The 27,196-nt window shown below is 37.7% G+C and overlaps 1 protein-coding gene across 2 annotated transcripts in view; it reads right to left on the reverse strand.

Annotated features, from left to right (window-relative positions):
• LOC139765878 (lachesin-like) overlaps positions 1 to 27,196 on the reverse strand; it is a 192,479-nt gene that overhangs the window by 33,795 nt on the left and 131,488 nt on the right. For both annotated transcript variants that reach the window (XM_071693753.1, XM_071693752.1), the window contains exons 3-4: positions 6,223 to 6,341; positions 577 to 784 (exon numbers count right to left, since the gene is read on the reverse strand). In XM_071693753.1, coding sequence (XP_071549854.1) covers positions 577 to 784; positions 6,223 to 6,341 — 327 coding nt within the window. The remainder of the gene's footprint in view (positions 1 to 576; positions 785 to 6,222; positions 6,342 to 27,196) is intronic.

The raw sequence follows: 27,196 nt of genomic DNA on the forward strand, positions 1-27,196 counted from the left end.
CAAAATTAAGTGAATTTTTGTTTGTTTACCCAGAAGCTTCAGAATGTTATATAAAAATATTGATATCGTAACCTCTCGTGTTTTTAGGCAGGTTTGGAGACATCTGTGTCCGGGTTATGTAATGTTATATCTTATCTTGAAACTGTTATCATTTCCTTTTATAAGAATCCACATATACCATTTATATTCTATTTTTCTCCTTATCAGAGTCAAGGAAACACTTAAGATAATTAAGCAGGTCAAAGTTTGAATATTATTAGAGTCTTCAGTGTTGGTGCTGGTTACTTGATGGTTGTGTTGGTGAGGGTGAGGTGATGGTGAGGGTGATGGTGATGGTGATGGTGAGGGTGATGTTGAAGGTAGTGTGTGTTGGCAAGGATGCTGATGATGAGAGTAAAGGCGTCCTATGTATTTAGAACACATCCTGTTCATGTGTAACACATCCTAACCGTCTAGAATCCATCCTATCCATCTCAAATACACCCTAGCCTTCTAGAGAGGATTCCTGTACCCCTCCCCCTCCTGTACCCCTCCTGTACCCCTCCTGTACCCCTCCTGTACCCCTCCTGTACTCACCCTGAACGTCCAAAAATCCGATCTGGCTCATCATGGGGTCGGAGTTGACTTGACACATGTAGAGACCACGATCGCTGGGGCGGACGTCGGAGATCTTGAGGTACCAGTGTTTGTGGTCGTTCCTCGCCAGGGAGAAGCGAGGGTTCTTGGTGATGATGGTGTGGTGGATCGTCAAGATGGTCTGAGTCTCCACGAAGATCCAGGCTACCTGGAACAAGATGAGTCGAAGTGTTACTGGAACAGTTGGAAATGTTGTTAGTAAGGGTTCCTAGAAATGAGGAAGGGTTGCGTTTCCATGAGGACCCAGGCTACCTGGAACTAGAGGAGTTAAGGTGTTGCTGGAGGAATAGACTTGGATTAGCAAGAGCTTCTGGAAATGATGGAAGGTGCGTATCCGCGACGATCCAGACTACCTGGAACGAAAGAGGTCGAAGCGTTCCTCCCTGGAAAATATAGCTGAGGGTTTAAAAAGATCAACGAAGATGATACAGATGGCGATGATGAGATTAGATATACCGAACTAAACTTAATCGTCGGCGATGTTGATTTGATGATAAAGAAATAACCAACAGGTGTCAACGTCAAGATGACCACCTGCAGAGACACTTGTGCCGGTGATGGGTGTCGAAAGAGCAGCCTGGAGAGAAGGAAGAGGAAGAGATTACAGTAAGCAGCCGTCTAGTGAGAGTGAAGATGATCCCTAGGGCACGGTCGTCGTATGGAAGTACAAGGGAAATATCTACTGTGTAGCAACAACCTGGGAGGACGGGTGAGGTGGTTGGTACTCAGCCTGGGAGGACGGGAGGGGAGCTTCGTGGACAGCCCGAGAGGAGAGCTGGGAGGATAGCACAAGAAGGAGCCACTACGAAGCGCTGAAGTAACTATTATCAACGCAGGAACCAACTAGATGCAAAATGTAACCAATAACACAAGAGAGAATGGAAATACGACGCCTTTAGGCGACAGTCAGAGAAGTTTACGATTCGTATATTGGGCGTCCGGAAGGGTTAATGATCTGCCAAGAGAGAGGAAAAAAATATATATATATTCAGAAAGACCAACTGAGGTACAGATAAGGCAGACACTGGGGAGCGGGCGGAGAGGAACTAGATATAAAGGTAGGAATATAAAAAAAAGGAAATGGGAGGTACGAAAGATGTTGAATGGAGAGCACAGACAGTCCAATGTGCACAAGAGCTGCGGGGGGTCCAAGACCATACTTTCACAGACCATCCGAGGAAGATGGTCTTTGGTGGTTAAGCTGAGAAAGGGAAGTGGGGAGGGCTTCCTGTGGATGGTCCAAATGTTACTTTCACTGACCAACTGTAGAATGGGGACTAAGAAGTCTTACAGAGAGGCTACAATTCTGCTGGTGTCTGGGAGGGTACAGACGGCTCTGTCTGTGTTTATGAGGCTATGAGCTGGATAGAGACAGGAAATCTTTAACTTGGAATTGCGTGGATGTACACAACACAAAACGTAACATGTGTATGGGAGGCAAAAACACTCTATTTCTCCTTCCCTGTCTTATACACTGTATCAAAACAGGAGTAAGGTAAAACGTATAATCTTTACAACCAGGAAATAGAGAGAAATTCATAGCCTACATTCGAGCAACACAATATAAGTAGTCAATAAAGTTAGATATACTGACTGTAACTTCTCTGAGAATCTATAGAAACATAGCAGTATCTGTAGTAGATATGATGACAGACAGTATCATGGTTAACATTAAATCTGCAGGTCACTGCATGTCTCAAGCTCATAACCTCTGTTTTGTAGTGAGAGAGAGTCGCATCTTACTACAAATTCAATGTAAAGTTCGTGTTCGTTAATCTATTCTTTCTAATGTTAAAGGCATTCTCAGAATATTGATTTGTTTTATAAACTTTTCTAATTTCCTTGTGATGCTAACAACTTCTAACTTCCTAAGCATTTGACAAACTTCATCTTATTTAGATCTACATATATCTTCACGTTTAGCGCTGGTTAACTTCCCCGTCTTATTAACATCTACTAATTTCCTTGTGTTGTAAACACTTTGCCTCCCGCTTCCAATGGCGTCATTGTAACCTAAGACTGAGGGACCTGCTCGTCTTCATTTCCTCGCCCCAGTTTTAATGGCTGTAACTATGGTTTTTTAACTCCTAAAGGATCGCCCAGAAGGAGGAATTAAGTACAAGATTACAGTTGAAATTACAGCTGTTACCGCGCGGGAACAGGGGTAAACTAGGCCATTAGCGGAGAGGACTGGAAGACGACGAAGGGAGTCATTGGGGCTTGGACCAAGACTAGCATGGAGGCTCTCTCTCTCTCTCTCTCTCTCTCTCTCTCTCTCTCTCTCTCTCTCTCTCTCTCTCTCTCTCTCTCTCTCTCTCTCTCTCTATCTATCTATCTATCTATCTATCTTTCTATCTATCTATCTCTTGTGATAGATAGGGAGTTATAGAGAGATACGTAGATAAATGGGTAGGTAGACAGGTGGGCAGATAAAGCGAAAGAGAGGTAAATAGATCCGTTGAGTGAATTATTGATTGATTGATAGATTGATTGGCTCATAGGCAGGTAGACAGAGAAATGAATAGTTAAGTGGGTTGATAGACAGTTAGCTGGATGGATAAACGGTTAGTTGAATGGGTCTGTATACATATGGTTAGAAAGATGAATACATAGGTTAGATAGCTCATTGGGCCGATAGATAGATGGTTGAACGTGGATAGATTGAATGTGGAAAAATAGATTACTAGATGAATCAGTAGATAAGGCGAATAGAGGTGGGATATAACGGGTAAACATGGATGAAAATACAGTAGACAAAATGATGAAAGAATAGAAGGAAAAGAATAAGAATTATGGTTTAATCTCTGAGAGATTGGTCAGTTTCTTGCTTGGATTCAGACATGTTTAGAACCGGCTTTATTTCTGTGCTTCAGGAACGCAACCAGGTTGGTCGAAACACCTTATCCTGCAACGACCAGATTCATCCAAGGAGGGTAGTTCTGAACCCCACTCCAGCCTGGCTTGGTGTAGGAAGGAAGGTAAGAATATACAAAGGAGTCTAGTTGATGTTCCAGGTTATTTCAGTATATGATTGATATGGTAATTTTCTTAGTATCATTCTTAAAACTCTCTCTCTCTCTCTCTCTCTCTCTCTCTCTCTCTCTCTCTCTCTCTCTCTCTCTCTCTCTCTCTCTCTCTCTCTCTCTCTCTCTCTTCCGAGCTTAGTCTTGTAATCAAGAACATTAGGAAACATTACCATGTCCACACACTACCCACTCTCACTAATGACATTATAAAGAAAATAATTAAAGATTTTCTTAACCAAAGTCCAAAGATACAGTTATCAATTGTCATCCAGTAATCAATGGTCATCCAGTAATTAATGGTCATCCAGTCACCAATGGTCATCCAGTAATCAGTGGTCATCCAGTAATCAGTGGTCATCCAATTATGATCATCCTTCACCACTGAAGTGTCATTACTCATCATTAGCAATTTATGATTCAAAACTCCTCCTCCATTGTCTACAGTGTGCGTCGTTTGTATAGTGAGTTGTTTACATAATGTGTATCTTGCATGGTGAGTTGTGTACTTAGCATATTGCTTGTATTGTGGGTTGTTTACATAGTGTGTTACTTGCATAGTAGGTTGCATAGTAAGGAATTGTTCAATGTTCTTATTTGATTAAGTAAAGAGTATTCACTTATATCTGCCAACGATATTTTCTCTTTAGAATTCATTCTCAGTGTTTGTGATGTTTTTGTCTGTCATCTTTTTTTATATTGCCATTAAAGAAACCGTATATGTAAGAAAGGAGTCCTTTATGAAATAAGTCGATACAAAAAGAACCATGAGCAAATTTCTATGGGAAAAGATATTAATCTGTAAATATATATATACGTACACGTGACTCTTACTCAGTCGTGTGTGGTAGTCTGTTGAGCACATGGTTGTCTACCAATACTGTCTGGTAGTCTGCAGGTTACTTGGCTGCCCACCAATATTATGTAACAAGAGAAATGGTTGAATCTTGGTCTAGTCAAGTGTGGTGTTCACCTCTGACTACCATTTCTTAAGTTCGTGCACTATTTAAGTGCAGCTTGACCAAGACCTTACCACGGTTTAATTTTCCATCCTTCAGATGATCCCACGTTCCTTGTAAGACTCGGATCACTTCTCCTAGGCTTCTCCGTAGAGAAACAAACACATTATCCACGTCATTTCCTCTCGGTACTTCATTATCTCCAGTACAGCTGTGTCCACCAGCTTGAGGCATCTTTCTGCATTAATTTTGTCGTCTCTTTAGCCAGGGAGGAGGCGAAGATGACAAGCTGGATATAAGATACAATCCTTTTCTTGGATTTAAGAGAGATTCCTCCCTTGGATTTCTCTTTGATTGGCAGGGAATTCATCTGCATGGTTACCCCGGGCCACTACATGTGTCGACGAGTTATGTTAATGGTGTAGGCTGGGTTTGTTGCTGTGGGAGTTGGGAGAGAAAGAGAGAGAGAGAGGACTCTCTCTCTCTCTCTCTCTCTCTCTCTCTCTCTCTCTCTCTCTCTCTCTCTCTCTCTCTCTCTCTCTCTCTCCCTCCACACATAATCCTTGATATTAAGCCCTCCTGCCGAAGACATCATTTTCCCCAATACTGTTTGTCGACCGCAGGCAATATTGCTATTATTCTATAGATATGAAGATATAGCTTTCTATACCTCTATGTCAATCTCTCTCTCTCTCTCTCTCTCTCTCTCTCTCTCTCTCTCTCTCTCTCTCTCTCTCTCTCTCTCTCTCTCTCTCTCTCTCTCTCTCTCTCTCTCTCTCTCTCTCTCTCTCTCTCTCTCTCTCTCTCTCTCGTTCTGGTAGGCGCAGATGAACAAATTCTCCTTAAAGACTGTGATAGTGAGTGACACTCTAGCCAGCTGGCTCCCTTTCCTTGTATTTTGATTACACACTGTCGTTCCCTTAGCTTTCGTTATGAAAGAAGTGTCACATGTTTATTAAAGAAGTGTCACATGTTTATTAAAGAAGTGTCACATGTTTATTAAAGAAGTGTCACATGTTTATTAAAGAAGTGTCACATGTTTATTGTAACTGTTTAGGAAATAGGTTTAGCCTGTCAAGTGATCCTTTGTTTTCCTCACACCATCTGAATTAATTAGATTCATTTCTCTGATTGGTACCTAGAGTCAGGTCCTAGTAAATACTTGGAGTCCTAGGACTCTCCTTGAGTCCTCCTCGCGTGCCTAACCCGAATTCCTGTCACATCCTATATAAGAATTAAGACCAGCTGTGTCCTACGCATACATGAGTATCCTACATTGCTTTGAAGTCCTGAGGTATCGTGTGTAGTGTAATCTTGTGGTATCCTTTGTGGCAGCAAGATCATGATATATCCTACGTAGCAACGCAATCATATGATAGTCCTGTGTGACACCGAAGTCTTCTATGGTAGGTATCCTACCCAGGGTCCTAGCCTAAATTTCTTACCAACCAGGACCTGGACAGGGTCCTACCCAAAGAGGAAGTCCTGAAAGTGCCCTGCCTAGGTCGCTGGGAGTATCTTTCCTAGCAAGAGGGTACTGAGAGTATCCTGCCTAACAAGGACCTGGGGATTATCTTACTTGGGACATCCTTGGGATATCCTACCTTGTATCCTTTGAGGTTGTCGACGGAGCAAGGAAGGATGACATCGCGTCCTAGAACCACCGTCTTGTTAGGGATGGGCTCCAGGAACTTGGGCAAGGGTTCCTCAGCTGATGACGATCCTGTAGGAGAGAGAGAGAGAGAAGGATACCAGCTCGTTAGACTCTGGAGAGGATTCGTAAAACACTTGTGTCCCGTGTTGGGAGACAATCGTTACACCTTACATGAGGTTAATGCGCGTTCGTTTAGCACATCTTAAGGGATGCCATTATGCAGTAAAACTTCGTTACACCCAGTAAGAGGCAACATACGTACACGTTAAGCGTTTTCAGGAGAGGAGAATCCTGCGTGAAACGTTTTGCTTAATTTTTGGAGAGAGGAAGAGAGATTACGGCGTTCGTTAAACATGTGGTCATCATAAGATAATATAAGTGTTTTCAACGCTGTTGAGAAGATGTATTCGTTAACCCTTCATGACGGTTGACGAACACATGCCCAATGCAGCCTCACGACGTACAATAATGTTTGAAGAAATCTTGACATTTAACAAGATGGAGTGCAATCGTTAACCCTCATTAAATATCATCTTGGGTTATTATTAAGGTAAAGGAGCTATTTACGTTTTATTAGAATTCGAAGCACAAGGTTTTTGCCCCGTAAGAAGAAAAATCTGTTTCTTCTTAAGAAACAGATTTACTTTAGAATTCTATAAAGTATTTGTTTGTCAAATGTTTCTTTGAGCTGATGAAATCCTGTGATGAAGCTCTGAAATCTTGGCATGTATTGTATATTTCATAATCATCTGCTATTCATAATCATTCTCTCTCTCTCTCTCTCTCTCTCTCTCTCTCTCTCTCTCTCTCTCTCTCTCTCTCTCTCTCTCTCTCTCTCTCTCTCTCTCTCTCTCTCTCTCTCTCTCTCTCTCTCTCTCTCGATTCCCTAAGAAGCACGGTACAATGTCTTAGGATCATGTAGAGAAACCTTTTAGGAACAAAAAGTTGCTTTGCTTTCAATTCTCATAGCAGTTCAGTTTTTCGTAATGGATAATGTACTAGGAGTCAAATGTTGCTTTGGGAACATTAAGACTGAATCAATGTTGCAATGATTACTTTTCCATAAGTCGTCATATTTCTTGCATATCACGTGAATATCTTCTGATTCTGCTGAACTTTTCCCTGATATATTCCCTTATACTCTGCTCACCTCTCTCTCTCCTGGCGACAAGTGAGCGTCATTCTCTCATACAGGGATGGGAACAAAACCTATTATTCAGGTTTCTGATGATAGGGGAACGGAATGAGGGAAGGAGAGACGCTAAAAGAATGGGTGATGGAATGGTAAAGAGGAACAGGAATTAAATGAGATGTAGGTGGAGTCAGTGAGAGTGAGAGGATATAAAACAGAGGAAGAAGGAATAAGAGAAGGAGAGGGAAGAAATGAGACTAAATTTAAGAGAAGTGAAAATATAGCATATTGAGAGAGAGTAAAGGAGAGTGAGAGGGAAAAAGGAAGCGAGAAAAAAGACAAAATAAAAGTATCATACATACAATTTAAAGAGATGAAAGGAAAAAGAAAACAGATGATGAAGAAATTAGAACATAAGATCCTTAAAAAACAGGCAAATATCATAGCCATGTAGTAGACACAAGGATTTAGGAAAGTAATTTGCAAGAAAGATGAAGGGAATAGAGGAATATGAAAGAAAGTAACGAAATAAAGCAAGTGATAGGGTAGATAAAGAAGATGGGTAGGGTATAAGATAAAGGAAGTACACAGGAAAAGGCAACACTGAGGAAGAGGGAGGCAAGACGCTGCTAATGGCGAGAGGAAGATGTATATCATGAACAATTTTACTCTGTAGTCTGACTTTCTTCCTGTATGGTGCACGGTTGACCTGCCACGTATTGGTGACTCTCTCTCTCTCTCTCTCTCTCTCTCTCTCTCTCTCTCTCTCTCTCTCTCTCTCTCTCTCTCTCTCTCTCTCTCTCTCTCATCTTTCTTACTCAACACCCCTCCCTTCCTCTCTCTATCACCTCTCCCTCACCCTCTCCCTCACCCTCTCCCTCACCCTCTCCCTCCCTCTCCCTCGTGGCACTCTTCACGTCAGGCCAAGCTGGCACCGCAGGCTCTCCCAGTGACTAATCCGCACAAGAACAAGAACACACCGCCCGGAATCTCTCTCTAATAAGCCAAAATATTGTTAAAAAATAAGAAAGAATGACAAGAGAATGTTGGTGGTGCGTCGAGTAACATGGGAAATTCTTCGAAGATAGACAGACAGACAGACAGACACACACACACACACACACACACATACACACACACACACACACACATACATACACACACACACACACACACACACACACACACACACACACAAACACACACACACACACACACCCATACACATACACACACACACACACACACACACATACACACATACACATACACACACACACACACACACACACACACACACACACACACACACACATACACACAGAGACAGACAGACAAACAAACAGATAGACAGAGAGCAAAAAATCTTAAAGATCTCAGGAATCTTTTATCTCAAAAAATAAACCAAATCTTCTCCTTAATATGAACCTAACGGAGTTACAGCGACACAAAAACAAGACAACTACACCGGAGTCTTATATACACTTGTTCTCGAAACTTTAAATGTACTTTTTTATGAGTAATGTGAATATATATGTAATACAGACACTTACGAGGGTTAAAAATGCCAATTTGCAAGTATCGTGAAGAATAAGATACAATTACTGAGTGAAGTGGAAGTTTTCAAACCATTTTCACGATACAGTGATGTATCTTACTGTATTCTGTATCCTTGCTGCTATTTTCTGTCATAAATGTGTTTAACTGAGATCTTTTTGATCAATGCAAAGCAACAAGATTAATGAAAATGTAGATGCAAACAGAACAAGATAGGATCATGACAAGAATTTACCTTATCTCATACACACCACAGAGCCTAAGGTAGACAATCTTTTTTAAAGATAAACTCGCATGGAAGCGAGACTTTGACAAATGGCATTAAAATCTAGATTAGGAGTGAAACATAGGCTGTGCTGGAATTAATGAGAGAAATGCCCAACCTCTCGTGAGCCATATATTAATGGTTAGCATTTGTGGCTGACATTTTCAAAGTGCTAGCAAGGCTGGTCTCCAGCCTGGAATTATTAAACCTGTTTTACAACCTCTCTTGCTCTATCTGGCTACAACTAATGCAAGAACATGTGTTCTGCAGATTAAAGTATATATATATATATATATATATATATATATATATATATATATATATATATATATATATAGCTCGTCTCCTTCCCCCTTTCTTCCTTGCTCTTACTTTTTTTCCTTCATTCTCTTCCCCTACACGTTCCCCTCCCACGCCTATTCTTGCCCTTTCTTTTGGCCTTTACCGTTGATGAAGATGAATTGACGTGAACGCATATAACCGGCTATATATCAGCTAAGTAACCAAGCCAAGCAAATCAATTTTTGGAGTACTGCACTATTAAACCCCATAAACTTGATATTAGTACGTAAACTGCATCCGTCTTTAGATAGAGATGAAGAGATTTGATAAAATTTTAGAACGGAGAGAGAGACTCTTCCTAAGCATTAAAAGAGCAGTAATGAGGAAAGAAAACGCCAGGATTGATGATTTAAGAAATAGAATGACTTGTTAATCTTAAAAGGAATTTGTACTGGAAGTTTAAACTAAATGAAAGTCAACAGGATCGTGGAATGTGTTTAAGATTACAAGGAGATTGTAGAAAGAAAATTAGATTCACTTAAGAGAATTCGAAAAAAGTATTTCTCGCAAAGTAAAGAACAATAAAGAAGTCTTCAAACACATAACTAATAAGATACACATTACAAACACCGTAGACCAGATACCAGACGGTCGTGATATCCTAACAAACAATAACAAAGAAATGCCTTCCCTTACTAAGCAAGGATTTCGATTCAGTGTCACTACCGCAAAAGAGGGGCCTTCTGCTCTACTATCCTGTCTCCATCTATATTGATTAGGAACGTAGAATAGTATTACTGTCCTCCAGCAGAGAACCTCGTCATGGACCATCAGGTCTTCTGTTATCTGTCCTTCCCATGTGCTGTCCTGTAGCAGATAACCTCATGAAACATCGGGTTTTCTTTCATCTGTCCTTCCTATGTACTCCCACGTACACCCTTTCCCTTTCTCCCTTCTTATTCCTTTTCCCATCTCCACTCCCTCCTCCCTTCCTTTCCTCTAGCCCTTCCCTCCTTCCCCTTCGCCATCACTCCCCAGCCAGCAAGAGGAAACGAGTAAAATGGCCACAATATTCTGTCTTCTCTTTTTGCCCCCTCAGGCCGTTTCCGGTTGCCATAGACCCGCCCTTACTCCCGCGCCGGGGCCACGCAGGGCCATGCAGGGCCACATGGGAGCCACATAGGGCCACTCGGAGGTATAGACTGGTAGCGAGAGATACATAGGGCCATTTTGGCCACATACTATCCCACATGGCCACTCTGGGCCATTCCTACTCAGGGCCGCCTGAAGACAAAGTCACAAGTCAGATAACTGAAGATGTGGAGAGAGTCTGAGGGAACTCGAGACCTGGAGAGAGTGAAAGATAAGGAAGGATATGGGAAGACTGAAACTTCAGAGATGTAAACAGATTGTAAGATAACGGAAGATTTGAAGAGACTGAACTAACCGATGATGAAAAGCCTGGAGGATATCTAGAGATAGAAAGAGACTGGGATGAGAGGAGTTATAAAGAGACCAAGATGACTGGAAGTAAACTTCTTTCGTTTAACCTGATGTTATCACTGATTATCAGGTAACTAAAGGAACTTTTCCATTGCTCCTTTATTAATTACACTTGCGTTAATTACTTTTGAATATTCTAAGTACAAGTGCAATCAAGCAACAACTTTAAGTCTCTAATGGCTTATGAGAACGTTTCTTTAAAGGTTAAATTCACGTCTAATACAGAACAAATTACTAAATGATTATTCACCAAATTTCAAGTACAAATAAGGTTTACTTTCACATGTGAAGTTAAGAGAGTTCACGTGCGATTAGCAGACAAATTCAGGACTGATTTGCGAATCACTATTCATGTCTTGAGACTCAAGTGTGAATAATTGGTGAGTACCCAAGGGATGGTGAGTGATTAGCATGGGTAACTGTCCTCCTTGTTCACACGGCCCGAGGTGGACCCCAGGCGATCCTGGGGGGCTGGCGGAGCTAGGGGGGATGGAAGGAGGAGGAGGAGGAAGAGGAGGGGAAAACAAGGGAGAAGAGGAGGCGTTAAGGAGAGGCAAACGTAAATGAGAGAAGAAGAAGAAGAAGAAGAAGAAGAAGAAGAAGAAGAAGAAGAAGAAGAAGAAGGAGGAGGAGGAGAGGAGAGGAGAAGAAGAAGAAGAAGAAGAAGAAGAAGAAGAAGAAGAAGAAGAAGAAGAAGGAGGATGAGGAGGAGGAGGAGAAGAAGAAGAAGAAGAAGAAGAAGAAGAAGAAGAAGAAGAAGAAGAAGAAGAAGAAGATGATGATGATGATGATGATGAAGAAGAGGAAGAAGAAGAAGAACAAGAAGAACAAGAAGAAGAAGAAGAAGACGAAGAAGATGAAGAAGAAGAAGCACATGGAGGAGCCGAGCTCTTGAAGATATGATCCAGAGGCAGAGGTTGTTGTACAGGTGGAGGAGGAGAACACAGAGACACAGAGAGAAAGGGAAGAGAGGAAGAAAATAATCCCAGGCTTATGTCAACCATGTGATAAACAAACGACCAAAGCGAAAGTAGACGCAGACATCCACGACGGATGGAGGTCAATCAACCTCAATCAAGCGCCCTCCAGCAGCCGCGCCATCAACCGATCCTCTGTCTCAACCACTGGATAATACCTGGCCGTCCGCCTCTCCACCACAGACTTAAGGAGGTAAGAAGGATATGCAGGTCCAGTAGGACACCTGGGATCTCGTTACTGCTCCACAAGTTGGCTCTGTAGGACCTTGGACGAGGAGGAGAAGGAGGAGGGAGTCCTGCTCCTTGTGAATGGCTGGAGGAGAGTTGGTAGCGTCCCTGATGGCAGGTGTGCTCTGATGTCCGTCCATCTGATGGTAATGGTTGGGGGGAAAGTTAGGAAGGTAGCTGAGGTGGAGGGACTGTGGTATGGAAGATGGTATCAGTGGATCGCTGTAGTGTAGGGATGGTATAAATGGCTTGCTGTCGTACAAGGATAGTATTAATAGGCTACTGTAGTTGGAATTTTCATTGGAAATGTCGCATGTGGATTCTAAGATTTACTTGGTGTTTAAGGTGATTGGCTTATAGTTTCTCATTAGTGCTAGTATATATGTAGTATCTCTCGTAATCTCCCGCATCGTGAAGCGTCTCCCACATTTCTTGTATCGCACACAAAAAATAAGAAATGTTTCATAGGTGTGGACACATCCCCTTCCCCCATTGTCTACAACCACTTCAAGTAAACCAGCAGACAACGTCCTCACTACACAGCCAACCTGACCCCGATATATAAACAACGACCACACCCCCACACCCTTAGCCACACCATACCACCTCATGCCCACCATACCCCACCATACTCCTACCATACCTTCACCACACCCCACCACACCCCAACATACCCCCACCATACCTTCACCACAACCACCACACCCCAATACACCCCAACAACACTCCACCATACCCCCACCATACCTTCACCACACCCCACCATACCCCCACCATACCACGAAGTTCCACCATTAGCCCAAATTTCAGATGGTGCCAATTACCCGTGGTCTTTACCCGTGATGCAATCCACGTCAGTCTTCATCTCAGGAGGTCCGACTCTGGTACCTACAGCCAGAAGGCTGGCTAGGGAGGTGTCTGTGGTTTCTATCCAAGGCACTGGGCTGGGAGGTTTTGTGGTTTCTCTTTAGGATTCTGAACTGTTTCTGCGGTTTCTGTCCTGGTAGTAGAGGACTGTTTTGCTTCAATAAAGACGGAATAAGTTCTCTATGGTTTCTTTAAAGTTGATAGAGAACGAAAATCTTATCACTAAAAGTTATCTAATAAAAGATCATAGCTATTAGTGCTTTCTGGTGGTTTCATCTTGGCGTTAGAAACCAAATTATGGAACGTGTGCGAATGTTAGAGGTTATTGTAGTTCCTACTTAGGAAGGGAAGAAACTCGGCTCAGACTGTCTTAATATCTACAGTGGTGTTTGTTTTCGTATCATAAATCTTACTATAAGTGTCTGTCTATGTGTTTGGAAACAAAATACAACTTTGCATTTTACGAATCCACAAAAGCTACACAAGTGTCCCATTTTTAACACAGCAGCCACCATCCCGCTGACTTGGTTCCTGTCTGATAAAGAGTCGCATTTCGCACCGCTGGTCAACGTGATCTGATAACCTACGGAATACAGAACTTGTGGTGTGTTTCTATAGACCTACTGTCCCATACGTATATACAGCGGACTCTGTATGCTTTGATGTGGCTTAAACAATGAAACGAAAATAGTTCTAAGTGATTTACGATACTTAAGGATAAGTGTGGAGAAGGACATGAAAGTATACTTGTGGGTTTACATTATACTTTGAAGTACATACAAATGTACTTATGGATGTTACATATGAATGTACTCATGGCTACTCAAGTGTGAAAAGGTACACAGAAAAGTACTTCTGGGCTTATAAGTGTCATGAGGGGTAACATAAGTGTGTCCATATGGAGTTATAAGTGTGTAAGTGTGTACACACACCAGCAGTACCTATATGTTTGGATGGGTCCCTTCATAGCCCATCTTGATATATAGCTAGTTATAGTGCCTGAGTTATAGACATAGCAGTTATAGCTGTTTATAACACCTGGGTTATAGCAGTTATAGCTGTTTATAACACCTGGGTTATAGACATAAGAGAGCGGGAGCAGAGAGGGAGTCAGACGGAGTGTCTCATTCAGTACTGGTTACCCAAGCAGGGGTTCGATCTCCAAGAAAGAGTTCGAGCCCCAAGTAAGGGTTCGATCCCTTAGCACATGACTGTTTCCCTCCAACTGTTCCTTCCTCGAACACTCATTTCCAACACTTTCCTGCACTTCAACAACTATAAATCACAAGTAGACAAATGCTATTCCAGAATTAGAAAACATACTTATATTACAAAGTCTTCATCCTTTCTTCTCTTCAGACATTTACTTTCCCTGCAGAGTACCATGATTAAACGTCAGGTTTTGGTAATATTTTCATTCAAGCTTTCCTATAGAATTTCCCTGGTAGTATATCCTGTGCATATCACCTCGTTCTCCATCTTAGCTATTTACATGCAGGCTGTTGAGCCGTAGGGAGCGGTGGATGGCGAGATGTTTACGGCTCAACTATCCTGCCTCTTTCTCCAACACATTAGGAACTATTAGGACACTATTACTGTCCTCCAGCAGACAACCTGGTGCACGAACCATCAGGTCTGGTAGAGCCTGTCCTCCCCACGTGACCTGGCTGTGGCCTGTGACCTGCTGACTCGCTCATGGAGTCAGGTCATGCGTGCCTCTCAGGTGGTCCTCTGGGTTATGTGGGGTCTCGTCCTCGTTACGATCCATATCTACCGCTGGCATCACTCTCCCTTCCTCTCTCTCTCTCTCTCTCTCTCTCTCTCTCTCTCTCTCTCTCTCTCTCTCTCTCTCTCTCTCTCTCTCTCTCTCTCTCTCTCTCTCTCTCTCTCTCTCTCTCTCATCCCTGCCCTTATCATAGTTACTGGTTTTTACTATGTACCACCCACTTGTGATCCTCACTCGTTACACATCTCGTATCTTTCTTCTTTCACTTGTTGTGTTGTGTCTTTTTAAAACAGTTCCTTATTTTTCTATCTTTCTTTTTCTCGTTCTTTCTGTTCATTTTGTTCTTGTGCGATGGTCTCTGTGGACCTATTTTTTATTGTCAATTTCTACTGCTACTTTAAGTCTCTAACTTATTTTCTTTAATTCTAATCATTTTTCACTTCATTTATCTGAGACTTTCCTAAACTGTTTAATCAACAACAACCCAATAGCTGTGTATCCCACAGGCAAACAGATACCCTGCTTCCACAACCACATTAACAACTCTAGCACAACCAAAACTATTATGTATCTCCTGAAAGCAACGGACACGAAAACAAGCACATATAATTTCACCAGAAACTACCAAGAAAAACAGCAAAGCAACACCAGGAGAAATGCGCCACCATTCCCCCCCTCTGCCGCCCCAGCAACCATACTAGCTAATCCTACAGTATCTGTCATACTGTAGAGGCTGTAGTGACACCAGATGGGTACCAGGAGAACGCTTTGTAGAGCTATAAGACACGTCCATCCTGGGAAACACTGTATGTGGCCATAAAACACGTCCATCCTGGGATATGTCTCTGCATACAATTCTCCTGACGGAGAAGCCCAGCTGCTCCTGCTCTGGTACAGGCCACGACCAAATGTTGTTGTAGATGGTTTGTCTGTCTACAAAAAAAGAATCAAATATGCGCATCTAATTCGCTCTTAGAATGAGCTATAACATGTAGAGGAACCCACACCAACACACACCGCCCACGACAAACGCACGGGGCCCACACTAACGCACCAGACCCACGCCAACGCTCGGGGCCCACACTAACGCACCAGACCCACGCCAACGCACGGGGCCCACACTAACGCACCAGGCCCACGCCAACGCACGGGGCCCACACTCACGCACCAGGCCCACGCCAACGCACGGGGCCCACACTAACGCACCAAACCCACGCCGACACACGGAGCCCACGCCAACGCATGGAAGAACTAGTGTTTAATTACGGGTCGTGTAGCAGCGACGGGAGTGTCGTTTGCACTATGGATAACTCTTTGATATGTAACCCCAGCATTTGGCCTGGCCGGGGAGGGACGCGGCTCCACTTTGATTCAGGTCGGCCGAGCTTTGATGAGTGCTGCCGCCGCTCACACTGGCCTGTATTCTATTGAACGATTTAGTGCAAGTCATGTTTTTGCTTATGCTTTTGTTTGCTCATTTTGTGAGCCTTTTATTTGTTGGGTGTCTTGTTTTATGGAATATTTCAGTGTTTCGACGTAAGAGATCATGTGGTTTAAAGATTTTATTTGTTTTGAGATTTTAATTGACGAATTTATTTCTTTATACTCGTGTTTGTTTATATCTGTCTTTGTTTATACTTGCTCTAGTTAATGTTTCCTGTGGTTCTTCATCAACCCTTGGGGTAAGCTTAGGTCATTGACTTCGGTCCAGTCATACGAGTACACTTCAAATATCAGGAGTCTGACTGACTTTACTTCATTGATATATCTCTTCACACATACTCATATGTAGGTCTCTCTCTCTCTCTCTCTCTCTCTCTCTCTCTCTCTCTCTCTCTCTCTCTCTCTCTCTCTCTCTCTCTCTCTCTCTCTCTCTCTCTCTCTGCCCTGGAACATTACCTCCTCCTCAACAGCTCACTGTAAGAGCCTCCAAGACAGCCGCCAACTTACTTTACCCTACACGTTAATCTTGGAGTTTTCTTGGCCAACCTCGGTGCATCTGTATGACATATGCAAATGAGGTGGTGGAACCGGGCAAGATCCGGCCCGTAGCGGAACTGCAGCGTCCTTCCCTCTACCATTATGTAAATACAGAGTGTATGTATGGGTTATTGCCAGTACATCATGGTGGTGTAGCCTCCAACCTGCCAAGAATGTGTCGTATTTCTGGGTTGTTATTGTCTCAAAGGTAATCTTCCCGTATTTCTGAGACAATTCAACAATCATTTTTTCTTCTTCTTATTGTAGAATAATGTGTGTCGTCTTGCTAGTTCTGGCTCGTCTTCTTTACCGTCTTGTTCAGTATTTTCCAGACCATATCATCCATGATTCAAACAAAGATTCCGTAATTTATCATTTTTTTATTTCCCTGAATAAATGATCTCTCTCTCTCTCTCTCTCTCTCTCTCTCTCTCTCTCTCTCTCTCTCTCTCTCTCTCTCTCTCTCTCTCTCTCTCTCTCTCTCTCTCTCTCTCTCTCTCTCTCTCTCTCTCTCTCATTTTCAGCAACAGACATAGTGATGGAAAATTCTTTACTTCCATCAACATACCCATTATCAACTTATATTTCATTAATGTTAGTTTAAATAACTTTACTTACATTTCTCTGTTTTACTATATTTCTGTTTTTTCAACTTTCCGTATTTCCTATGACAGTGTTCACCTTTCATACGTTCCATCCTCCGTATCTTCACACGGGAAAACAGTGACTGTATTCATTATATTGTGTTTATGTTGCCTTGTATTGTATAGTATTTGTTTATCTTGTCTTGTATTATATAGTATTTGTTTTTGCATCATTCTTGATCTTAGATATGAAATATTGCTCATTTTGATTAGTTTGTCCTTTGCTTTTCATTACCCATCATTTTCTGGATTTGTATTCAGTTTTCCCCTACACATCTATTCCACGCGCTTCCAATGGATTTATTTCCTTAAGTTTCTTATACAATTCCTCCCTGACGCCCGTACTGACATATGACTTTATGCTAATGTGTTGACACTGGAGGCCTTGCTACCGTTCCTCAAGTGTTGTGATTGATCTTATATTCATCATCATTTGTTTTCGGTTATCATTTTGCTGTTCCTTCCCGTGATGTACTCCTGTATGAGGGATCAGGGAGTGACCTATTAGGTCAGGTCAGGGCCAGGTCACTTAGATTTTTTTATTTCAGTTTTTTGTGATTATAATTAATTATGTTAATATGCTAATTACTCGACTAATTACACGAATCTTAAGGTTATAAACAAAGATTGTCATTCAACACACGTACTATGCTGAAATTTTCAGGAAAATCTATTTTTTCAAAAAAATCAAGAAAAATCCTAGGCTATAGCCTTGGGTAATATTTTGCTCAGATTTTCAAGTTCTTCAGATTTTAATGAAACTCAGGGTATATGTGGTATTCTATATGGTGATTAAGGATATCGAGTCAAAAGACTGCATTTCGTAAAATTGAGCGCTTAACCACATATTTAATATTAATAATTAATTAAATTAAAATGCTAATTACTCGACTAATTACACGAATCTTAAGTTTATAACCAAAGATAGTCATTCAACACACGTACAAAGGATCTATGCTGAAATTTTCAGGAAAATCTATTTTTTCAAAAAAATCAAGAAAAATCCTAGGCTATAGCCTTGGGTAATATTTTGCTCAGATTTTCAAGTTCTTCAGATTTTAATGAAACTCAGGGTATATGTGGTATTCTATATGGTGATTAAGGATATCGAGTCAAAAGACTGCATTTCGTAAAATTGAGCGCTTAACCACATATTTAATATTAATTATAGTTAATTATATTAATATGCTAATTACTCGACTAATTACACGAATCTTAAGGTTATAACCAAAGATTGTCATTCAACACAAGTACAAGGATCTATGCTGAAATTTTCAGGAAAATCTATTTTTTCAAAAAAATCAAGAAAAATCCTAGGCTATAGCCTTGGGTAATATTTTGCTCAGATTTTCAAGTTCTTCAGATTTTAATGAAACTCAGGGTATATGTGGTATTCTATATGGTGATTAAGGATATCGAGTCAAAAGACTGCATTTCGTAAAATTGAGCGCTTAACCACATATTTAATATTAATTATAATTAATTATATTAATATGATAATTACTCGACTAATTACACGAATCTTAAGTTATAACCAAAGATTGTCATTCAACACATGTAAAAGGATCTATGCTGAAATTTTCAGGAAAATCTATTTTTTCAAAAAAAATCAAGAAAAATCCTAGGCCTTGGGTAATATTTTGCTCAGATTTTCAAGTTCTTCAGATTTTAATGAAACTCAGGGTATATGTGGTATTCTATATGGTGATTAAGGATATCGAGTCAAAAGACTGCATTTCGTAAAATTGAGCGCTTAACCACATATTTAATATTAATTATAATCAATTATATTAATATGCTAATTACTCAATTAATTACACAAATCTTAAGGTTATAACCAAAGATTGTCATTCAACGCACGTACAAGGATCTATGCTGAAATTTTCAGGAAAATCTATTTTTTCAAAAAAATCAAGAAAAATCCTAGCCTAGGGTTATATTTTGCTCAGATTTTCAAGTTCTTCAGATTTTAATGAAACTCAGGGTATATGTGGTATTCTATATGGTGATTAAGGATATCGAGTCAAAAGACTGCATTTCGTAAAATTGAGCGCTTAACCACATACTTAATATTAATTATAATCAATTATATTAATATGCTAATTACTCGACTAATTACACGAATCTTAAGGTTATAAGCAAAGATTGTCATTCAACACACGTACAAGGATCTATGCTGAAATTTTCAGGAAAATCTATTTTTTCAAAAAAATCAAGAAAAATCCTAGGCTATAGCCTAGGGTAATATTTTGCTCAGATTTTCAAGTTCTTCAGATTTTAATGAAACTCAGGGTATATGTGGTATTCTATATGGTGATTAAGGATATCGAGTCAAAAGCCTGCATTTCGTAAAATTGAGCGCTTAACCACATATTTAATATTAATTATAATTAATTATATTAATATGCTAATTACTCGACTAATTACACGAATCTTAAGGTTATAACCAAAGATTGTCATTCAACACACGTACAAGGATCTATGCTGAAATTTTCAGGAAAATCTATTTTTTCAAAAAAATCAAGAAAAATCCTAGGCTATAGCCTAGGGTAATATTTTGCTCAGATTTTCAAGTTCTTCAGATTTTAATGAAACTCAGGGTATATGTGGTATTCTATATGGTGATTAAGGATATCGAGTCAAAAGACTGCATTTCGTAAAATTGAGCGCTTAACCACATATTTAATATTAATTATAATTAATTATATTAATATGCTAATTACTCGACTAATTACACGAATCTTAAGGTTATAACCAAAGATTGTCATTCAACACACGTACAAGGATCTATGCTGAAATTTTCAGGAAAATCTATTTTTTCAAAAAAATCAAGAAAAATCCTAGGCTATAGCCTAGGGTAATATTTTGCTCAGATTTTCAAGTTCTTCAGATTTTAATGAAACTCAGGGTATATGTGGTATTCTATATGGTGATTAAGGATATCGAGTCAAAAGACTGCATTTCGTAAAATTGAGAGCTTAACCACATATTTAATATTAATTATAATTAATTATATTCATATAATAATTACTCGACTAATTACACGAATCTTAAGGTTATAACCAAAGATTGTCATTCAACACACGTACAAGGATCTATGCTGAAATTTTCAGGAAAATCTATTTTTTCAAAAAAATCAAGAAAAATCCTAGGCTATAGCCTAGGGTAATATTTTGCTCAGATTTTCAAGTTCTTCAGATTTTAATGAAACTCAGGGTATATGTGGTATTCTATATGGTGATTAAGGATATCGAGTCAAAAGACTGCATTTCGTAAAATTGAGCGCTTAACCACATATTTAATATTAATTATAATTAATTATATTAATATAATAATTACTCGACTAATTACACGAATCTTAAGGTTATAACCAAAGATTGTCATTCAACACACGTACAAGGATCTATGCTGAAATTTTCAGGAAAATCTATTTTTTCAAAAAAATCAAGAAAAATCCTAGGCTATAGCCTAGGGTAATATTTTGCTCAGATTTTCAAGTTCTTCAGATTTTAATGAAACTCAGGGTATATGTGGTATTCTATATGGTGATTAAGGATATCGAGTCAAAAGACTGCATTTCGTAAAATTGAGCGCTTAACCACATATTTAATATTAATTATAATTAATTATATTAATATGCTAATTACTCGACTAATTACACGAATCTTAAGGTTATAACCAAAGATTGTCATTCAACACACGTACAAGGATCTATGCTGAAATTTTCAGGAAAATCTATTTTTTCAAAAAAATCAAGAAAAATCCTAGGCTATAGCCTAGGGTAATATTTTGCTCAGATTTTCAAGTTCTTCAGATTTTAATGAAACTCAGGGTATATGTGGTATTCTATATGGTGATTAAGGATATCGAGTCAAAAGACTGCATTTCGTAAAATTGAGCGCTTAACCACATATTTAATATTAATTATAATTAATTATATTAATATGCTAATTACTCGACTAATTACACGAATCTTAAGGTTATAACCAAAGATTGTCATTCAACACACGTACAAGGATCTATGCTGAAATTTTCAGGAAAATCTATTTTTTCAAAAAAATCAAGAAAAATCCTAGGCTATAGCCTAGGGTAATATTTTGCTCAGATTTTCAAGTTCTTCAGATTTTAATGAAACTCAGGGTATATGTGGTATTCTATATGGTGATTAAGGATATCGAGTCAAAAGACTGCATTTCGTAAAATTGAGCGCTTAACCACATATTTAATATTAATTATAATTAATTATATTCATATACTAATTACTCGACTAATTACACGAATCTTAAGGTTATAACCAAAGATTGTCATTCAACACACGTACAAGGATCTATGCTGAAATTTTCAGGAAAATCTATTTTTTCAAAAAAATCAAGAAAAATCCTAGGCTATAGCCTTGGGTAATATTTTGCTCAGATTTTCAAGTTCTTCAGATTTTAATGAAACTCAGGGTATATGTGGTATTCTATATGGTGATTAAGGATATCGAGTCAAAAGACTGCATTTCGTAAAATTGAGAGCTTAACCACATATTTAATATTAATTATAATTAATTATATTAATATAATAATTACTCGACTAATTACACGAATCTTAAGGTTATAACCAAAGATTGTCATTCAACACACGTACAAGGATCTATGCTGAAATTTTCAGGAAAATCTATTTTTTCAAAAAAATCAAGAAAAATCCTAGGCTATAGCCTAGGGTAATATTTTGCTCAGATTTTCAAGTTCTTCAGATTTTAATGAAACTCAGGGTATATGTGGTATTCTATATGGTGATTAAGGATATCGAGTCAAAAGACTGCATTTCGTAAAATTGAGCGCTTAACCACATATTTAATATTAATTATAATTAATTATATTAATATGCTAATTACTCGACTAATTACACGAATCTTAAGGTTATAACCAAAGATTGTCATTCAACACACGTACAAGGATCTATGCTGAAATTTTCAGGAAAATCTATTTTTTCAAAAAAATCAAGAAAAATCCTAGGCTATAGCCTTGGGTAATATTTTGCTCAGATTTTCAAGTTCTTCAGATTTTAATGAAACTCAGGGTATATGTGGTATTCTATATGGTGATTAAGGATATCGAGTCAAAAGACTGCATTTCGTAAAATTGAGCGCTTAACCACATATTTAATATTAATCATAATTAATTATATTAATATAATAATTACTCGACTAATTACACGAATCTTAAGGTTATAACCAAAGATTGTCATTCAACACACGTACAAGGATCTATGCTGAAATTTTCAGGAAAATCTATTTTTTCAAAAAAATCAAGAAAAATCCTAGGCTATAGCCTTGGGTAATATTTTGCTCAGATTTTCAAGTTCTTCAGATTTTAATGAAACTCAGGGTATATGTGGTATTCTATATGGTGATTAAGGATATCGAGTCAAAAGACTGCATTTCGTAAAATTGAGCGCTTAACCACATATTTAATATTAATTATAATTAATTATATTAATATGCTAATTACTCGACTAATTACACGAATCTTAAGGTTATAACCAAAGATTGTCATTCAACACACGTACAAGGATCTATGCTGAAATTTTCAGGAAAATCTATTTTTTCAAAAAAATCAAGAAAAATCCTAGGCTATAGCCTGGGGTAATATTTTGCTCAGATTTTCAAGTTCTTCAGATTTTAATGAAACTCAGGGTATATGTGGTATTCTATATGGTGATTAAGGATATCGAGTCAAAAGACTGCATTTCGTAAAATTGAGCGCTTAACCACATATTTAATATTAATTATAATTAATTATATTAATATACTAATTACTCGACTAATTACACGAATCTTAAGGTTATAACCAAAGATTGTCATTCAACACACGTACAAGGATCTATGCTGAAATTTTCAGGAAAATCTATTTTTTCAAAAAAATCAAGAAAAATCCTAGGCTATAGCCTAGGGTAATATTTTGCTCAGATTTTCAAGTTCTTCAGATTTTAATGAAACTCAGGGTATATGTGGTATTCTATATGGTGATTAAGGATATCGAGTCAAAAGACTGCATTTCGTAAAATTGAGCGCTTAACCACATATTTAATATTAATTATAATTAATTATATTAATATACTAATTACTCGACTAATTACACGAATCTTAAGGTTATAACCAAAGATTGTCATTCAACACACGTACAAGGATCTATGCTGAAATTTTCAGGAAAATCTATTTTTTCAAAAAAATCAAGAAAAATCCTAGGCTATAGCCTAGGGTAATATTTTGCTCAGATTTTCAAGTTCTTCAGATTTTAATGAAACTCAGGGTATATGTGGTATTCTATATGGTGATTAAGGATATCGAGTCAAAAGACTGCATTTCGTAAAATTGAGCGCTTAACCACATATTTAATATTAATTATAATTAATTATATTAATATAATAATTACTCGACTAATTACACGAATCTTAAGGTTATAACCAAAGATTGTCATTCAACACACGTACAAGGATCTATGCTGAAATTTTCAGGAAAATCTATTTTTTCAAAAAAATCAAGAAAAATCCTAGGCTATAGCCTAGGGTAATATTTTGCTCAGATTTTCAAGTTCTTCAGATTTTAATGAAACTCAGGGTATATGTGGTATTCTATATGGTGATTAAGGATATCGAGTCAAAAGACTGCATTTCGTAAAATTGAGCGCTTAACCACATATTTAATATTAATTATAATTAATTATATTAATATGCTAATTACTCGACTAATTACACGAATCTTAAGGTTATAACCAAAGATTGTCATTCAACACACGTACAAGGATCTATGCTGAAATTTTCAGGAAAATCTATTTTTTCAAAAAAATCAAGAAAAATCCTAGGCTATAGCCTAGGGTAATATTTTGCTCAGATTTTCAAGTTCTTCAGATTTTAATGAAACTCAGGGTATATGTGGTATTCTATATGGTGATTAAGGATATCGAGTCAAAAGACTGCATTTCGTAAAATTGAGCGCTTAACCACATATTTAATATTAATTATAATTAATTATATTAATATGATAATTACTCGACTAATTACACGAATCTTAAGGTTATAACCAAAGATTGTCATTCAACACACGTACAAGGATCTATGCTGAAATTTTCAGGAAAATCTATTTTTTCAAAAAAATCAAGAAAAATCCTAGGCTATAGCCTTGGGTAATATTTTGCTCAGATTTTCAAGTTCTTCAGATTTTAATGAAACTCAGGGTATATGTGGTATTCTATATGGTGATTAAGGATATCGAGTCAAAAGACTGCATTTCGTAAAATTGAGCGCTTAACCACATATTTAATATTAATTATAATTAATTATATTAATATGCTAATTACTCGACTAATTACACGAATCTTAAGGTTATAACCAAAGATTGTCATTCAACACACGTACAAGGATCTATGCTGAAATTTTCAGGAAAATCTATTTTTTCAAAAAAATCAAGAAAAATCCTAGGCTATAGCCTAGGGTAATATTTTGCTCAGATTTTCAAGTTCTTCAGATTTTAATGAAACTCAGGGTATATGTGGTATTCTATATGGTGATTAAGGATATCGAGTCAAAAGACTGCATTTCGTAAAATTGAGCGCTTAACCACATATTTAATATTAATTATAATTAATTATATTAATATAATAATTACTCGACTAATTACACGAATCTTAAGGTTATAACCAAAGATTGTCATTCAACACACGTACAAGGATCTATGCTGAAATTTTCAGGAAAATCTATTTTTTCAAAAAAATCAAGAAAAATCCTAGGCTATAGCCTTGGGTAATATTTTGCTCAGATTTTCAAGTTCTTCAGATTTTAATGAAACTCAGGGTATATGTGGTATTCTATATGGTGATTAAGGATATCGAGTCAAAAGACTGCATTTCGTAAAATTGAGCGCTTAACCACATATTTAATATTAATTATAATTAATTATATTAATATACTAATTACTCGACTAATTACACGAATCTTAAGGTTATAACCAAAGATTGTCATTCAACACACGTACAAGGATCTATGCTGAAATTTTCAGGAAAATCTATTTTTTCAAAAAAATCAAGAAAAATCCTAGGCTATAGCCTTGGGTAATATTTTGCTCAGATTTTCAAGTTCTTCAGATTTTAATGAAACTCAGGGTATATGTGGTATTCTATATGGTGATTAAGGATATCGAGTCAAAAGACTGCATTTCGTAAAATTGAGCGCTTAACCACATATTTAATATTAATTATAATTAATTATATTAATATGCTAATTACTCGACTAATTACACGAATCTTAAGGTTATAACCAAAGATTGTCATTCAACACACGTACAAGGATCTATGCTGAAATTTTCAGGAAAATCTATTTTTTCAAAAAAATCAAGAAAAATCCTAGGCTATAGCCTTGGGTAATATTTTGCTCAGATTTTCAAGTTCTTCAGATTTTAATGAAACTCAGGGTATATGTGGTATTCTATATGGTGATTAAGGATATCGAGTCAAAAGACTGCATTTCGTAAAATTGAGCGCTTAACCACATATTTAATATTAATTATAATTAATTATATTAATATGCTAATTACTCGACTAATTACACGAATCTTAAGGTTATAACCAAAGATTGTCATTCAACACACGTACAAGGATCTATGCTGAAATTTTCAGGAAAATCTATTTTTTCAAAAAAATCAAGAAAAATCCTAGGCTATAGCCTAGGGTAATATTTTGCTCAGATTTTCAAGTTCTTCAGATTTTAATGAAACTCAGGGTATATGTGGTATTCTATATGGTGATTAAGGATATCGAGTCAAAAGACTGCATTTCGTAAAATTGAGCGCTTAACCACATATTTAATATTAATTATAATTAATTATATTAATATGCTAATTACTCGACTAATTACACGAATCTTAAGGTTATAACCAAAGATTGTCATTCAACACACGTACAAGGATCTATGCTGAAATTTTCAGGAAAATCTATTTTTTCAAAAAAATCAAGAAAAATCCTAGGCTATAGCCTAGGGTAATATTTTGCTCAGATTTTCAAGTTCTTCAGATTTTAATGAAACTCAGGGTATATGTGGTATTCTATATGGTGATTAAGGATATCGAGTCAAAAGACTGCATTTCGTAAAATTGAGCGCTTAACCACATATTTAATATTAATTATAATTAATTATATTAATATGCTAATTACTCGACTAATTACACAAATCTTAAGGTTATAACCAAAGATTGTCATTCAACACACGTACAAGGATCTATGCTGAAATTTTCAGGAAAATCTATTTTTTCAAAAAAATCAAGAAAAATCCTAGGCTATAGCCTAGGGTAATATTTTGCTCAGATTTTCAAGTTCTTCAGATTTTAATGAAACTCAGGGTATATGTGGTATTCTATATGGTGATTAAGGATATCGAGTCAAAAGACTGCATTTCGTAAAATTGAGCGCTTAACCACATATTTAATATTAATTATAATTAATTATATTAATATGCTAATTACTCGACTAATTACACGAATCTTAAGGTTATAACCAAAGATTGTCATTCAACACACGTACAAGGATCTATGCTGAAATTTTCAGGAAAATCTATTTTTTCAAAAAAATCAAGAAAAATCCTAGGCTATAGCCTTGGGTAATATTTTGCTCAGATTTTCAAGTTCTTCAGATTTTAATGAAACTCAGGGTATATGTGGTATTCTATATGGTGATTAAGGATATCGAGTCAAAAGACTGCATTTCGTAAAATTGAGCGCTTAACCACA

Source organism: Panulirus ornatus, chromosome 56, assembly GCF_036320965.1.
Source record: "Panulirus ornatus isolate Po-2019 chromosome 56, ASM3632096v1, whole genome shotgun sequence".
NCBI lineage: Eukaryota > Metazoa > Arthropoda > Malacostraca > Decapoda > Palinuridae > Panulirus > Panulirus ornatus.